General features: G+C 35.5%; 1 protein-coding gene and 1 pseudogene across 2 annotated transcripts in view; one reads left to right on the top strand and one right to left on the bottom strand.

Moving 5' to 3' along the window:
* LOC113783050 (probable LRR receptor-like serine/threonine-protein kinase At3g47570) overlaps positions 1-9551 on the top strand; it is a 49465-nt gene extending 39914 nt beyond the window's left edge. For both annotated transcript variants that reach the window (XM_027329067.1, XM_027329069.1), the window contains exon 5: positions 9138-9551. In XM_027329067.1, the coding sequence (XP_027184868.1) occupies positions 9138-9496 (359 nt within the window). In that variant the 3' untranslated portion in view covers positions 9497-9551. The remainder of the gene's footprint in view (positions 1-9137) is intronic.
* A 355-nt stretch (positions 9552-9906) lies between these two features.
* LOC113783273 lies at positions 9907-12686 on the bottom strand (annotated as a pseudogene).
* Between the last annotated feature and the right edge of the window lie 5828 nt (positions 12687-18514).

The following is an 18514-nucleotide window of genomic DNA, read 5'->3' as shown; positions in this document are numbered from 1 at the left end:
TAGGCGTGCCTAATTGGCGTGGGCACGCCTAACTGGTAGCTACCAAATAAAAAAAATCGTAGATTCTTGGATTGTCTCTCAAGCAGCGCCTTTCTTTAATGTTTTTAGTTAGACATTGTTATGTTTGGTCAAGGAAGATAAATCTTGTGGCTCGTTTCAGTGCTTCATCTTTTATATAATTCTAATAGCTCTCGTAAATAGAGTAATTCTTGAACACATGCTACGGTCTTCCATAGACTAGTAGATGGTGCCAAACAAACCAATAATAATTTTAATGTTTCACTCACTCCTCCATCACGCGTAGTTACTGGTTCAAAATATTTTACCATCGCTACTCTTAACTTATTCCTGTCATGAAATTCAAAATTTTCTGATATAATAAAGTCAATCTCACTAACAGTAATTGAAGAATAAGGGTCAGGAGAATATTGATTAAGGAATGGAGAAGATGTCACCTCATTTGAAGATTGTTCACTGAATTCATTCACTTGAATGATTTAATGTTAGGGTCTCATTTCTTGCACTTTAATTCCCTTTTCAACTAAATCTTTAAATCCTTTTTCTTGGAACTCTTGCAATTCCATGTCACTTGTCAGGATAATTGCATCCTCATCTTTCTTAAGGTCGATGATGCTCTGTGAGGGCAGTTATTCATAAATTGGAGAAATCAATTTGCTCAATGTAAATGCCAATTCACACCCTTCATCTTCCATCCTTTTAATCGCCCTTTGTGTCTCCTATTGATAATTATGTACCATTTCTTCAAGAGACATACCTGACATGGATTATGGCTGTTGATATTGATGTTGAAAATCGATTGATCCTTTTGCACAATTCAAGTTGAAATTATTCCATCATTCTTGATTATACCATTTAAATAAGGATCATACCACGTTTGAGATTGGAGTGAAAAATCTCCAAACTTATTGATTAGGGCATTTAGGTAATCTTGATATTCAGGGCACATACCGGTTAAATGATCCGTGGTATAACAAATTTCACAGGTTGCAGCAGCCATTTTTTCTATAAGGAAACTCAGTGAATCTAAATATTGATCATCAGAAAAAAGCACAAGTCTCATTCCTTTCATAGGAATAAAATCAAGTCTATTACCAAAATACAGAATGTCAGCAGCCATAAACTAGTAAGAAAAAAAAAGAGAAAAATAAAAATAAAATGAACTAAAAAAAGAAACAAGTTTATCAGACACCAATCCCCGGCAACGGCGCCAAAAACTGACAGGTATTGAGCCTGTTCAATAATAATTACCTACTCAAGAAAAATATAAATTTTATATATAGCGGTGAGTAGGGTTGCATTTACAGGGATTGGGGATAATTTATTTCTTTTAGAGTTCAGAGATGGGGGGTTTTTATAAAAATAACTAATTAACTAAATAAAAATAACTCACGAAAAATAAACAAGAATTAATCAATAAGAGATATGACTCTAGCCAAAAGTGTAATTTTTTAGACAATGTCCATTGAACTGATCATCGATGGAAAGATAATTCAATTATTCATTAATAGATTGGTCATAGTTGCCATACACGGGATAAACAACCAACTTTTTCTTACTTTTTCTATAGTCAAGGTACGACCGTTAACTATTTTCCTAACTAAAAAAATAATCCTAAGTACGACCGTAGGATTCAATTCCTCAATTGCATTAAGAATTAGAAAAGTCCAACCCTAACTAACAAACACGCCACGAGGGTTTGTTTAAATTAGATCATACGTTTTCCTAACATGGAACCAATCACGCTAGTTGTCACTGGTATTAACCAATCAAACAATTACGGATTTAACCGGTTAATTTGGCAGTAGATTATTAGATTAATTCCAATATTGGGCTCTTGACATTCAAATAACAAAATAATCATAAGAAGTTAAATAAAAAAACGTACGAATATCAATGAATAAAAGAACTAAGTAAAATAATTCGATCTCACAGATGTTTGGAACCGAATTTTCAAATTGACCTTCGACTAAAAAACAAAATTAGTTACTCTCCCTTGCCAGTAACTCAGGCAATTCCATTGAAGGAAATTGTATCAACGTTTGACAATAGAAAAAAACTACCGAGAAGAAAAGAAAAGCCCAATGGCTGTCGTCCCTTCGTAACAAAGAAATAAGGAAACGACCAAAGAAAAATGCTATTAACTAGACTCCTACTACTACTAAACTACTACGACCCAAATGAAAGCAAGTTCCAATCAATGTTTTAAAAACCGGACCGTTAATTGAACCGGTGAAGTGAAAGGGTCGAGGTTCAACCGGTCGGACCGGTTCAACCTCGGTTCAATGAATTTTTTTAAAAATAATTTATATAAATATATATATGTACAAAATAAGACATGTAATGGACTAATTTAATACTTTATATGATGAAAAGTTTATTATTTTTTAATAACTTGAATTTTTAAAAATAATTTTTTTAAATTATAAGTAAAAACAAATAAATTTCATCTCAATTTCAATTATATCTAAATCCAACCCAAAAATATCACAATATTTTGAAATTATACAAAATTCAAGTCTATGAGAATTTAGATATTGTGAACTTAAATTTTAATTTACGTTTTGGGATTTAGAGATTGCAATTTAAAAATTGAAGTTTGGAGTTCGAAGGAAGTCAAGAAAATCGAAAATAGAAATGTAAACTTGATAAGAAACAAAAAGTGAAATAAAAGTGAGTGGTTGTGGCATTAAATAATTTGGGTTAAAAAATAATTCTTTTTTAACTTTTTTCAATTTAATGGACAAAAACAAAATTAAAAGATGGAAGAAAACATCAATAAATTAAAAATAAAGAGATTTGATTAAAAAGGGAGTGACAAAAGAAAAGAGGATAGAGAGAGAGAGTTGAAAATTAAAAAGAAAGAGCCATGAGAGAATGAGATTTTGTAAGAAAAATGAAAAAAAAGAAATATGAGTGTTTGCTTTATATAAATAAGTTATCAAAAAAAATTAATAAGATGTGATGGTTCAACGGTTAATACATTGGTATTCTATTACAAAGGTCTTGAGTTCGAATCTTGATAGCTGTATTTTGCAAAAAAAAAAAAAAAAGAGGAAAAGCTGAAAACCGGAAACCACCGGTTCAATCTGGTTCGCCGGTTTTCGCGGTTCTACCGTTTTTTGACCGGTTTTCTGGCAAAGTCAATTATATCATTGAACCGGACCGGTGCCATGGCCGGTTCGCGGTTCAACCGGTCGAACCGGCCGGTCCGGTCCGGTTTTCAAAACATTGGTTCCAATTGGCCCCCAAAATAGTCACGGCAATTGTTGCCTTTTCGAAAGTACTAATCACCCAAGAAACTAGCCAATCACTCCTATTTTGTAGATTTCTAAATAAAATAAACTTCCTTTTCGAAAGTACTAATCACCCAAGAAACTAGCCAATCACTCCTATTTTGTAGATTTCTAAATAAAATAAACTTTCTACTACATAAAAAGATTGTTTCAAAAAGTCAAGATAGCTAACTATACTAGTGTCATAATAGGAATAGGAGACTAGTCTTGTGGTGCAAAGCCTGACTTCCATGACTTCAAACCAACTCCAATTCAAGGTTGAAAATCACGTGCCAAATCCCGAATTTCCGGACATGCAAAGTGGTTCTTGACACGCCCACGCCGAATTGCACATAAATTAGTTAAAATTCACGTTCTTAACTCTTTTTCGCTCCAAATCCCTACAATCGATACAATTACTAAATATCAGTAGAATCCACTAATTAATGCAATATTTGATAAAATAAAAGAGGGAAATAACCATAAAATTAACGACAAAAATGTAACCTATCAAGCTGATCTTAACTTTGCCATCGTTTACCTAAAATTAATAGCCATCTTTTGCTTTTAGTTTTGTCAACAAAAAATGAAAAACTTTTCGCAACCAAATTTAACTGTTAGTTGCCATGTACAAAAACTATGTAGTCAGTAATTGTTTTATATTTCCTAACAAGGTTGACCACATGTAACTCTATGTAAGTGCATCGTCAGCAAAATATATATATGTTAGACCCATTCCAAAAAGGCTTGAGTTTGGCCGCCAAAGTGGAGCAAACCTCTGTTCATTTATTCCTTTCGAGTTTCAAAGCCAACATCCAACATCATAATCAGAAGTATACTACTTGTTTTCTCAACAGTTATAGAGAGACAAACTTTACTGTCAAATAAGAAAATAAGAGTAAACTACCGAGAACTTGCAGGTTTTCCAAACTAATAAAAGATGTTATTTACGTAACTTCACTACTTCATAGTATGCCCACTTCTATTTGTATAATTTCCAGACATATCTCTCATTTAGTTATTACAAATTAATGTGAATAAGTAGAAGTCATGTATATGGTTGGGCAGTACTGCTGGTTCTTGCATATGTGGGGCTAAAGCTATACAGAATCACAAATTTTCTGGCCATAGTCATGTCGTTCAAAGTTTTGTGAGGTACATTTATTTTTAGAGTTTCTTTCATAATGCCCAAGTCTTTAGTAATTGAAGGTCAACTCACCGGAGTCAAGGCATGGAATCTTGGAGGTTTTTCTCCAGCCTTCCCACGCACTCGAAACATTAAAGAATGAAGAACTTGTCCTTGAAGAGGCCCAATCTTGAGTACTACTTGGTAGTTCTTCTTTTTGGTAGGAAGCTTTCACTTTTACTTCCGTAAAAACCACCTTTATTTCCTTGTTCAAAGCAACCGCATTTGTAGAAATCAAGTTAGGATTGGTATTTGTCATATATATTATGCGGTTTTGTATTCGAAAGTTACTAAATGAAGTGTATTAAAGAAAAGTGGTTTTATATTAGTTTTTGGTAATTAGACTAACATAATAGTGTGTTGTTTGTTTAAATATTCACAGAATCCATTACCAACTCAAGAAATTCAATTTTCTTTTTTCTTTATTTTGTTACAAGAGAAATGAAACTAGACGAGGCATAACCAGAGTAATGAATTGCACCCGAGCCCCCCCCCCCCCAACCCTGCAATTCCCTCAAAATAGACCAAGAGAAACATTTCTCCATGGGAATTCATTTTCATTTTTCTCAGTGAATTCTTAGAACCAAACAGTGCCTGAATTGTAGTATTAAATCCTTCGCCAATATTGCTTTATAGTCCGCATGAGATATCACTTCTTGGAACTCCAATGGCATCTTATGCACTATTCCTCCTTTCATAATCTGAAGCCAGATCTGTGAGCAAGGGTGAATGGTCAAAATGGTCTCTGGAGTCTTAACATATATGAGCCCTTGAGAAAAAGTTGTGGTGCGGCTATCACTGTAAGAGGCCTAAGAGAATTTCCCCGAACTCTGACATCTCTGGAATTCAAGTGAATTTCTTTGAAACTACTTCTAAGGGAATTCATTTCCTTTTCCTTGTAAATTGAAGGAAGACTTGTCAACACTGAAACTGGTCCCTGGATTCACTGTATATGAAGGAAGACTTCTCAAAAAGTTTTAGTGTAGCTACAAGCCTACAGATGTAATAGGCCTAAGAAGTTTCCCTGCAAATTCAAGAACTCAAATTGGTTTGATCTTTGTTTGCTCATTGCCGTAAAAACCACACTGATTTCCCTGTTCAAAGCATCCGCATCCGTAGAATTCATGCTAGGATTGGTATTTGTCATATATACTATGTGGTTAACTAAGGTTGTGTTTGTAACGCATTTGGATAATCTGTAGAAAAATTACTGTAGCGATTTGATATATGTGAGATAAAAAAGTGATAGGAAAATGTGTTCACGGAAAAAGTAGCAATTTTTCGGCGGAAAATAGCTGTCCAAACAAGGCCTAATTATATTGCATTACTGCCACGAATGAACATCATCAAATTGCAGTTTCGTCGACATGAAAGTTTTGGTTCAGTTTAGTTTTCGCATTTAATTTCTAGTTGTTAAGCTTAATTTTTTAATTTAAGAACATAAAATATTTGGTTTAGAAGTTCCAATAAAATTGCTTAATTTGTTTGTCTCCTAATTGCTCTTCCCATTAGAAAAACAATTAAAAAATGGTAAGATAAACACCGTAGTGATTCTAATTAAGTTATCTGAACAGTTAATTTGTTTAATGTTTTCTGCTTCAAAGTGAGATATGAAGTTTAGTAAAATACAGTACCGATATATTTTATGGGCTAATGCAAAAAGAATTCTGATCACCACAACTATTACGTCACTGGTCAATGTGGCCAATTGGAACTTAATCTAAAAATAAAAATCAAATCAACAAGCCCATATTACTGAGACTGCTATATAATGCGATCCCACCCCCTCCTTGATGTTGCAGACATTAGTCATGGAGGAATTTCACCACCATTCCCCTCTTGGACTGGTGTTGCTGTGTTCTCTTTCAGCTTCCTTAGCCATGTCTGCCACCAATATTACCGCTGATCAGTCATCTCTTCTTGCCTTGAGAGCTCACATTTCAGTTGACCCTCTACAAATCTTGGCCAAAAACTGGTCCGTTGGCTCTTCGGTCTGTGATTGGATTGGAGTCACTTGTGGCTCTCGTCATCGTAGAGTGACTGCCGTGAATATTCCAAGCATGAATCTTTCCGGCACCTTACCTCCACAACTGGCAAATCTATCATTTCTTGTCTCTCTTGACATGAGTGCAAACAACTTCCATGGAGAACTACCACATGAGTTTGTCGGATTGCGCCGATTAAAACTATTTAATTTGAGCTTCAACAATCTCGAAGGAGAGTTCCCCCACTGGATTGGTTCATTTCCTCGACTTCATCTCTTGGATCTTGGAAACAATAGTTTCACCGGTCTTATCCCATCTTCCATCTCTAACATGTCAAACCTACAGTATATAGGTCTTTATAAAAACCATCTGCAAGGAAGCATTCCCACAGGGATTTTCAACATTTCCTCGCTGCAAATGATGGACCTTTCAAATAATAGCCTATCCGGAGTTCTTCCAAGTGACATGTGTTACCGTCTTCCTGGACTGAGTTATCTTGATCTATCACATAACAAGTTATATGGTCATTTACCATCAAGTAATTTAGCTCAATGTTCAGAACTTCAGGTGCTGTCTTTCGGTTTCAACGAATTTGGAGGTTCCATACCAAAAGAAATTGGAGCACTGAAGAAGCTTGAGGAGCTATACTTGGGTAACAACTATTTAGAAGGTAAGACCCTTGCTAATTAATTCTTTCACCATACAACTTGTTGATATTTATTCCATTTCATTTTTGCAGGTCAAATTCCAAAAGAGATTGGTAATTTTTGCAGGTCAACTTGTTCAATCTCAAATTCTTCTAATCTCCGTCTCATAGAATTTGGCGGTAACAAATTCACGGGTCCAATGCCCACTTCCATGGGAGACCTGAGGTTCCTTGAACTGCTGGATCTAAGCGGCAACCTTTTAGTGAGCGACTCCGCATCTCCAGAGTTGAGCTTCATCACTTCATTGGCAAAATGCCAATATTTGTCAATATTGGTCTTGGGTGACAATCCATTGAATGGGATCATTCCGGACTCACTCAGTAATCTTTCAACTTCCCTTGAAGAACTAAGTGCACCAAATTGTAAAATAAAGGGCAGCATTCCTGATGGAATTGGAAACTTGAGAAGTTTGATCCTATTAGATCTATCAAACAATGACTTAGCTGGGTCGTTGCCAGCTACAATAAACGATTTGCAAAAGCTTCAATACATGGATCTCAGTATGAACAAACTAATTAGTAGAGTCCCCCTGCATTTGCTCTGTGCTCTCCACAACTTGGATACAATGAACCTTGGACAAAATCAAATTATGGCCTCAATTCCAAAGTGCTTTGGAAATCTTACTTCCCTAAGGCATCTTGACCTAAGTTACAACAGGCTATATTCTGCTCCACCTGAGGAAATATGGAACCTAAAAGATCTCTTGGAGCTTGACCTCTCCTCAAATCTGCTGAGTGGATCTTTGCCGTATGCTATTACGAATATGAAGATGGCAAATTGGGTAGATTTGTCAACCAATCAGTTCTCAGGTGGCATTCCTAACTCAATTGGAGATATGCAGAACCTGCAAAATCTTTCTCTAGCACACAACAGATTGCAAGGATCAATCCCAGAATCGATTGGCAAGATATTAAGCTTGGAGTCATTGGATCTATCACACAACTTTCTCTCTGGATCAATTCCAATGTCAATGGAGAACCTTCGGTATCTTAGACATTTCAATGTCTCTTTTAACAATTTAAGTGGTGAAGTTCCTTCCAGAGGGCCTTTTATCAACTTCACTGCCGAATCCTTCACTTCAGATCAAGCCCTCTGTGGAGCTCAAAGGTTTCATGTGCCCCCATGTCCAAATAATTCGGCTCACAGATCAAGAACAAAAAGAGTGCATCGAACCATTTTTATTCTACTAGGGGTAATAATAGTAGTGGGAGCCTTGTCCTTTGGATTTGTTTACCTGAGATATCGAAAGAAAGATACACTTTCCAGTGGAGCAAATTTATCCTTAGTTGCAATGCCAGAAAGAATTTCATATTTTGAACTTCTACAAGCAACTAACGGGTACAATAAAAGCAATTTGCTGGGGGCTGGAAGCTTTGGATATGTTTATAGAGGTACTCTTGATGATGGAAGGGTTGTGGCTGTTAAAGTGTTCAATTTACAAGTCGATGGAGCGTTCAAGAGTTTTGATGTAGAATGTGAGGTGTTGCGCAATCTTCGCCATCGAAACCTCACAAGAGTCATTAGTAGCTGCTCTACCTCTGAATTTAAGGCATTAGTGCTTGAGTTCATGCCTAATGGGAGTCTTGAGAAGTGGTTGTATTCGTACAACTATTTTCTGGATTTGATGCAGAGATTGGACATATTGATTGATGTGGCATGTGCATTGCAATATCTCCACTATGAGTATGCAACTCCGGTAATTCATTGTGATCTGAAGCCAAGTAATGTGCTGCTAGATCAAGACATGGTTGCCCATCTAAGTGATTTTGGCCTTACAAAGTTGTTGGACGAGGAAAACAGCATCACATACACTGAAACACTCGCCACACTTGGCTATCTCGCACCAGGTGAAGAATTTTCTAACACAGCTAAATTACTATTTCCCCAGTTGTTTTAGTCGCAAGTTCCATATTATAAAAATACAATCAATTTAAGAACATATGATGAATTTATATGCGTCTTGCAGAGTATGGGTTGGAAGGATTGGTATCAGCAAAATGCGACATCTACAGTTTTGGAATCATGATAATGGAAGTCTTCACAAGAACAAATCCCAACAGTGAAATGTTTGGTGAAAAATTAAGCCTGAAGAGCTGGGTGGCTAATTCAATACCTGATGGATTAGCTCTTGTGATAGATGCTAATTTGCTAAAGGAAAGTGATGAATGCATTGGTGAAAAGCTAAGCTACATAGCCTCAATCATGAAAGTGGCTCTGGGCTGCACGATGGAGTCCCCGAGAGAGAGAAGTAGCATACAAGATGTTCTCGTTGCGCTGAAAAAGATCAAGCTTCAGTACATGAGTCCCTTGTGTTCAGGGACTTAATGGTGCATGCATGTTCTCTAAGCAGGATTGCAACCTTCTTCTTGATTGTCTCTAAGCAGGGCCTTAACGGTGTTGTACTGGCAGGGCCATTTCTTTTTCCAAATTTTGATACATTTAAATGCCCAGTTTTGGGTCAAAAATATAACTCATTTTCGTGTCTGGCTCAAAAGGGTAAACTACATTTCCCACAACCTTTTAATATCACTTATTGTGATAGAGGTTTACATTATTACAGCACTCAAAATATCAGGGGCACTACGCAAAATTGTCAGAAACCTAAAGGGAGGTTTATAAAATTATCCCCACTACAAATTTTACAACCAGGATTAGGCACCATAACAGAAGTTGAAAATGTGCCAGATACAATATCATAGATTAAATTACCACTTAATTAAGACAATCTTCTTTGGAAAAAAAAATACAAACAGAGCAATGAGCTTATGAGCCTCTTTCAGCATCTTGGATGACTTTATGATGTTTACGCCACAAAAAGGCCCTCCACAATCATCGATATGGCGCCACACCAAGCAGTGAGTCCAGGCCAGACAACTGACATTGAAGAAAACTGTAAACTGACTCAGTCGTCATTGCAGCAATTCAAACCACAACACCTCTTCCCTGCGGAAAACAGGGAGGAGTTGGCATGTCTTCAAATGAAGAATGTAACACGTATACTTAGCTAAACAGAATTTGACGCATGAAACAATTTGTACAAAAGCTAAAATTTCCCTGACTTGACGATGCAGAGATGGAATTTTCACTACATCAATGTCAGTATAGAGGAAGCAGAAATTTCAGAAGCTATGCCAAACATTCTTACAGAAAATGTTACTTCAGTTTAAGAAAAGAAGCATTTTTTACAATAAGGAGTTCAAGAGAAAGCATGACTGCAAGGTGGAAGGCTTGTCAAACTTCAAGTCTAACCATCTGTGAATGTAACAGAGAAAGGCAAAATTCTGAAGAGGCAGATTTAGGCTATACATAAATCAAGCTTCCACAAGGCATATGATGATCCATGAAAGATTAACATATAAAAGGAAAAAAAAATACCACAATGCCTAATAGCAAAATCATGTAATATTCTTGCTCATGTCGTGTAACCCACTGATTAGCATAAGATTCTCAAAGAGCTATCCAAAGACATTAAAAATTCCATGAGGATCTTGAAGCATATATGACACAACTAGTAGAAGACCCGGACTGCAATAGTAGATGTAAAGCCTTGCAGATTAGTCAGTGGTATTAAACAAGCAACTAAAATAAAATTTCCTTGGAACAGAACCTATTGAATATTGACTGTAAAAAGAGCCTACCATTGCAAGAAAACTAACACCCATGAGAAAAAAATCTACCTTTTGACCAAAGACGCTGCAGGAGGCCAAAAAGCTGGGTCTGGTCAAGAAAGGATTGTCATCGATATCTCCATATCGTCCAGAGCTACCTGAAGGAATACGTAATTGCTGAGACATCAAGTTTTTCACATTTTCCTGAATTTGGTCTTGAATGAACTTCAGCTTTGGCCTAAAATTAAAAAGATTTGTAGTCTCTCAGTTAACCAAGATAAAGTAGTGGAAAGGAGATAATCATATAAAGAATAAAAGTACTGGTTAAATTAATTCATCGAGTCAACGCATACCCCAAAAGTATAACCATCGCAATTACTTGATAATCTTGCATCCGTTCGGCAATATTGCTATACCTTCCCTGCTCTAGCAATATCTGTGATCAAAGTAAAACAATCTGAGCCATTTAAATGAGAAGGATAACCATGATCTAGATACAACAGAGTCAATCTTGTAGAAGGCAAAACTTCAGAGAAGAGAACTGAATTAAAGGTAACCATTCTTGGATCAACATTCTCTAATTAGTTCGGATGTAAAGAAAACAAAATGCAGATGTATAGAAAATACCAAATTAGTTTTAGAGTCTGATGTATAAAAATACCAAAAGCAAGAGTCTCCCAATGCAAGGGAGTCAAGAAACCCAAATGCAGAGAGCATTCTGAGACTTCAACAACAACTAATGATTATTCATGTGTGAAAAAGGAAAACGAAAGATTCCTGATAGAGGAAAAAAATTAGCTAAATGATCTCCATGTTGAAGACAATAGAAGACTGGGCAACATAACACCTGTGCATGCCAAAGTGCTAGATGATCTTTAAGCAAGCCAAAGTTCAAAAAGTGCATCGAAGTTCCAAGTAAATCAGTTTGAAGATCTGAAGCTTGTATCTGCATGAGATGTTTGCATTTGATTATTTCAACTAATATCAAACATTAATTGCGAAGGAGAAACACATTCTCCAGGCTCAATCCATCAGAATAAAGCAATTTCACCCAAAAGATTTTTTTTTTGTTTTGGGAATCATCTCAAAGATGTTTCCTATCATTAAGGCATCTAATCGACATTTGCCCAAAGTCGTTTGACAAAATTAATTTACCATGTTCCTGGAAACTGCAGTTGCCATGATTACAATATTCTATTATCCAACATGACATATATTCCCAGGATTAAGGCCTGCATGTGCATAAATTGACTAAAAGGACATTAAATGACCACAGGTTGAAAGCTTGAAAGCAATTAAAACAAAAAAATACAACATTCTACAAAAATCTAAAGATATCCAAGATTGACATCAAACTATTGCAAGCAATAGTTCAAAAAATAAAAATTTCTTATAAGATTAAAATACTTCAGTTACACCACTGTCTTCAATATCACACGCTTAGTATACAATGATGCTAGCATAGTTAAAAAACATGGCTTGAGGATGACAATACTGTGTCAAGAAACAAAGGCTCATCAGCTTCTAGAAAAATGTTGTTAGTGCTCTTGTAAAGTTCAAAGTCCCACTTTTCACCTCTTCCATAACAGCCACTAGTTATCCAATCAACAATGAGCAAGCTGGAGCTGGGAAAGACAATGAATACTTGAGTTTGAGAATACTTTGCAGTTGAAAAGCATGTAACTGGATCTGGAATCACAGCCAAAAGTGCATCACTTCCAATTCTTGCTTACTGTGCGGCACAAAAAAGCCGCTGTTACCAATAGGTTTAACACTCAGGAAAGATATTGTATAAGATAAGTAGGATACTAGACTATACAAACTTGGCTTGAGAAGCTAAAGTACTCTTCCCCAATAACACTATTTTTTGAAGCAGCAGAATGAAACACCCAGGTTTTTACAGCCATAATATCTTTTTTTTTTTTGGTCCAAAACAAGAACAAGCCAAGATGAAAATTCCATCACTATGTCAGCACAGACAATTCATAGCCATGCACAGTACCTTTTTTTTTTTTTTTTTTTGGTCTCGGAACTAACTTCCACCTGGTGCCTATCAGAAAAAATTGCTTGCATAAAGTACTACATTTTTTACATTTCAGATCCAATGGTAAATCCAAGAGGTGATTTAAAGATAGCAAGGGGCTAAGACAGTCTATTAAAGGTTCATGAAAAGTAATACAAAGAAAATGAAGGAAGCAGTTTAGACAAAGGTTTTACTAATAACTTTTTATTCGAATTTTGATATTGTTGATCAAATTAAGCTAGGATGAATCTTATTACTTCTAAGTCAGACATGCTCATACTACCTATTTGCAGTGAATCTAGATTCCAGATTTCCAGCAAGTACCTCATTTCCTGAGGAGAAGTTTTAGGTGTTCCTTTAGGAATGGTAGAAAAGCGTTGTAGAATAATCTAGCAAGTTTTTGTATCAGTGTCCTTATCTATAGATTAGCTTTTAATAGTTTTAATGCTGTATGACTCATGTGCTCTTTCAATAACTTGCAAAAGGGATTAATAAAAAAAAAAGGGGAAGAAGGAAAAAAAAAGAAAAAAAAAAGAGAGAATAAATAATAGGAAAGCTTGCCGGTTTATGGACTTAATATGGAGACTTGTGTGAATATTTGGACCATTAACTGATAAATGCTGTGTGCCATTCCTTTTTCTTAGATTAGCTAATTTGGAAGTTGAAGGAGTTTGTGGTTAAAAGGCTAACTGGGGGGATTCTTCTTGGATCTTAATTACTAGTGCCCGATATATGGTTCTTTCTTGAATATCTTGGCAATTTGGTAGATTGGGCAATGGCCATTATCAAATTTTGGTGTTCGTTTACTATTCTTATGCTTGAGGACAAGCATGGTTTAGGTGTGGGGGGAATTGATAGGTAGCAATTCTATTACTTATTTTATTATTAATTTCCCCTATTATCTGATCGGATGTGGATTAATTAGTAGATTCTACTCACTTTTCGTAAATTGCATTTATTTCAGGGAGTAGAACGAAAATATAATAGCAGGTACCAATTTGACAGAAAAGGGGTGCAGATGATAGAGCTTGTCCAAAGGGTATTTTTGGAAAGGAAGATATCACGCCCATTTTGGTAAATTCCGCGGGGGAAGGACACCTGGGAGGGCTTGGTTCTGCTGAGGTGCGCCGCAATTAAAAGAGAAAAGGAAGGAAGTTTAGGAAATAGAAAGTTTTCTTTGGGAGTTTTTCTCGGCTGTAGCTTAGCAGAAATTCTTGACTCTTTTCTTGTACTTTACTTTTTGGCTGAAAGACATGTTCGAAGGGGAGGAGGCATTTTTGTTAGCCTGGAGCTATGACTTTTCCTTTCTTCTTTTCTTTTGAATCCTGCGCATGGCAGGAGCACTGGAGAATTGCTTCCTTTGAATTCTCTTCTTTAGCTTGAGACGAAGTGAAAACTATGAACTTTTGTAGCTTTTCTGTTCATTCGATATATTGAGACAAATTGGATTTTGCCGAATTTCAACGGACATGGCCGCTGGTTTCTTTTCAATTTCTTGTGAATTTAGTTCATCAATTATGAGCTAATTCTCCAATCCTAGTCAAGGAGCAACGAAGGCTCTGGTTCGCCTAAAAATTGTGAGATCGTTTTAATTCAATCTTTTCTTTTTATTTATTGGTATCCGCATATTTCCTGATTGCTATGTTTATGGTTATTTAATTAATTGATTGTCTTGGATCCAGATAATTAGTTGATTGGGTAATCTATTGTCAATTAGGGCATTAAATCCGTAATTGTTTAATTGTCCTAAAATAGTGACAACTGGCACGATTAGGTTTGTGTCAGGGGGATACGCGGACTAATCTGAAATAACCCTGATAGTGCGTTATTTGGTTAGAATAGGGCTCCTCTAATACGTAAGGCAATTGGGGAATTAAATCTTATGGGCGTACCTAGGATTATTTCTCAATTAGAGCAGTGATTAACGGGCGTACCTTGATCACCGACACAGTAAGGAGGGGTTGACTGCCATCGCTTGTTTGGTAGTTATAACTTATTTATTGATAAATAATTGGAATTGGCTTTGCATCGATGATCAATTAGGTAAACCATTGCTGAAGTTATTTCTTGGCTAGATCCTTAATTATCACTCATTTGATTTTAGTAATTGGTTATTTAATTTTTAGTAGTTTCTTAGATTTTAGTTGAATTGCTTAAATTGTCACCCCTGAGATAAAAACACCCCCCTTGTCACTGTGAATTTGAAAAGAAATAATTACTCCCAGTCCCTGTGGATTCGACCCTGCTTACCACTATCTACAGAAATCACTTTTAGTTTGAGCAGGTTTTATTATTGCACAGGCTTCGACAACCTGTCAATGTTCTGTCTTTTATCTTTACACGTGAATAAAATAATACTAGTGCTATTAGCATACTCTATGGGGATGTGTTTAAAAAAATAGACATGTTATTATTGTAAGTTTTTTTTTATTTTTAATGTAATATTTATTATATTAAATGTCAAAATAGAGGATACAAGTATTCACTGTTTCATCATCATTGGCATAAATTGATGGTGAAAGGTATATAAGTTAGTCTTGGTATCTCCCAACATTAGTAATCACTATCAGTATAAGTAATGGTACTAATTACTACTAGAATACTAGTAATATCAGTGGTTACTAGTAATTAAGAGTATATTACTAATTACTAATAATAATAGTAATAAGCACCAAACTAATGTGGATTATGAGTTGAAGTTGTACCAACACTATTAACCAGTAGGAATTTTAGCAAATGTTGAGGCATCATTTTCTAGCAATTTATGCACAGTTGAGATGAAGCTACTACAACACAAAATTTCTGTCCAATGTCACCGTTCAGAATATATAACAAATAATGCGGTTTCTTGCATGACCAAGTCTTAGCATTTGAAGTCACTCACCAGAGTGGAAGCATGGAATTAATCTTAGATGGCTGTTACCCACTAGGAATTTTCCAGTCTTCCACTCACACAAACAATGATTGAATGACGACTTTGTCGATGAAGAGGTTCGTGGTACATCCACTTTGTTGGAATTTTCTGTACTCTGCAAGCTTTTTCAACTTAGAGATCGATGTCCACGAAGGCCATCTAACTTCCAATTGTCAAAACTCATCATTTAGATTTAAGCTCGAACTTTGGAAATTTTAGTTTTAAGTGGTTCTTATATCCTAGTTGATCCAACTGAGATCCCACCCGAGGCTAAAAAAGAAAGATGCCTTCAATTGCAATGAATCTATCTGCAAAATGCAATTTCATGAAACCTTTTCGCTCACTAGTTAAAACTTTTTATCCTGTTTCTAAGGTTAGTTTCTCTCTGTTTTTTTTTCTCTTAATTGGACACCGACTAATTTTTCTTGATCACTCTTGAACTATTGTAGTCTTTTTGCCAGTGTTTTTGCAAAACTAATACGGCTACTTAATTTTTTAGGCAAGCTCTCTACTTAATTATTTAGGTCAAGAAAGCATGGCTTGAATTGCGATGGATCTGCCAACTATTTCAGATGCATTAGATGATCTCTTACTTACACTTCGTCCTCCTAAACCACCCAATCCATCGGTCCTCTTGGAGACTTGCTCGTTAAATAACTGATAAAGAAAACAAAGCATACTTATTCTGATTGCATTACACAAATAAAAAAATCTGTAGCATTAGTCTAAAAGTTAGTAGAATATTCTACACTGATATTCCAAAAATTTTTAACCATATATATATATATATATATATATATATATATGATTTTGGACCACTCTACTCATTGTCAATTGATTTTGACAATTCCTCATCACTCCACTCCACTCATGGAAGCCCAAATTCCTCATCATGGTATCAGAGCTGAGCTTCGGATTTGTTTGCTACCCTATTTATAGTTTTATCCATGACTTGGAACCTATTTGGCACTTGAGTTTTTTGCCAAGTTTTTAAAAACTTTAACTATAGTAACCTAAAAAATTTTTCAAAATTTTTAAACTATACACTTCAAAATATTTAAAAAAAACACTTTAAAATTTTTTTAAAAAACTTATACAGTAAGCTACAGTAAATCTTTAGACAAACACTCAAAAAATTCACTTGCCAAATGGAGCCTTGGTTCTTTCTCTATTAGTGTAAGCCCCGTTGTGGGTTCTTTTTCTACTAGTTTATACCTATTTGCCAAGTCACATCTCATTGCCAATTAGTTTTGAAATTGAAATCCAAGTTCTTTATCACTAAACATGAATTAATTTCTTTTTCCCCACTTTTCAAGTTGAAGTTCCTGATGCCGGCCGATTTAGTCTTATAGACCTGTGAAGTGGATGGAAAATGCTGATGCATCTTCAGTCTGAATTTGCTCAAGATGCTTCTTTTTCAAAATGATTGCACTGGTAAACAATTATAACGTTGGTCCAAATGACCACGACCAACGTTATTCCTGATCAACCATCTCTTCCTTGGAAATTCTGATCTAACAAACCGCAATTGACCGATGATGCGCCTTCCTTACGAAGAAGAGGAATTAATTTGCTAAATTGTGGTGTTATCTTGACTTCGTAAACCGCTACAATGACCGCAATTGACCGATGATGCGCCTTCCTTTAGCACCAACGTGCAGGCTGGGGCTGTGTTTTCTCCATGATTTACAAGTTAAAGCCGTGCTTGTTGGTGCATATTATAGAATGATAATTTGTTGGCAAAGACTCTTCTATTACACATTTTCTATTACACTGCATGGTTGATATAAGTTCTGCAATATTCTGTGTATCTTTCCACTAGATTAATATACACCATATTTGGTGCAAGTCTTGACTTACACTAATCAAATAAAAAAAATTAACCAAATATTACAAAATTTGCACGAAACCAAAAATGTACAGCAGACACTTCAGTGGCAAAAGATCTTTTGCCCTCTATAATTCTTTGGGCTTTTATTTGTGACTCGTACTTGGATCGACTCAATTTTCAAAACTCAATGATTTAGATCGTGCCACATTATTTCTTCAAATGGTGTGACACAACTTTGATTATTGAATTTTTAAAAATCGAATCTACTCAAATTTTGATCTTTACTTTTAAGCTATGATTGTAGACCAATTGTGCTCCACTTTGGTCAGTGGCTCAGATTCGCATTCTCATTTATCCTCACCTGGGCTTCGAGGTGACTCTTGGCCCAATAGCTTACACTCCCCAATATACTAATGTCCTGATTCATGATCGCTCTAATACTAACTATAATATTTTCAATCATGAGTTGTCCAATAATTTTTGAGCAAAATGAGAGGTTCAAGACATTAAAATTACTCCCTCCCTTCCACTTTAATAGTCCTATATTCCTTTTTTATCTGTCCCAAATTGTAGTCCACTTTCCAATTGAAAAATGTAGTTGTACTTTAATTTTCCTAAAATACCCTTATTCAATGTAAGTAGTTGTTACTATAAACCTACCCCATTTAATGAGAGTTGATTCTTTTTTTACCATCAATTTAAGTTCACATAAAGTTGTACCATATTTAATGTGAGGATATTTTAGGAAAATAGCAATCTAAATTTACTTTTCCAACAAAGTTAATTACTTTTTCTTAAACTGTGTGAAAAAAGAAACAGGACTATCAAAGTGGGACGGAGGGAGTAAATTACTAGTAATGGGTGATTCTGGGACTTATGTTCGTATTCTTTCCTTTTTTCCGACCCATGTGGGATTTTGGGGTATTACAATGTCACCGTCCAATCTGTAACAGATTAATTGATTTAA

The sequence above is a fragment of the Coffea eugenioides genome, chromosome 9 (assembly GCF_003713205.1).
Source record: "Coffea eugenioides isolate CCC68of chromosome 9, Ceug_1.0, whole genome shotgun sequence".
NCBI lineage: Eukaryota > Viridiplantae > Streptophyta > Magnoliopsida > Gentianales > Rubiaceae > Coffea > Coffea eugenioides.
This window is presented reverse-complemented; position numbering and strand designations above follow the sequence as displayed.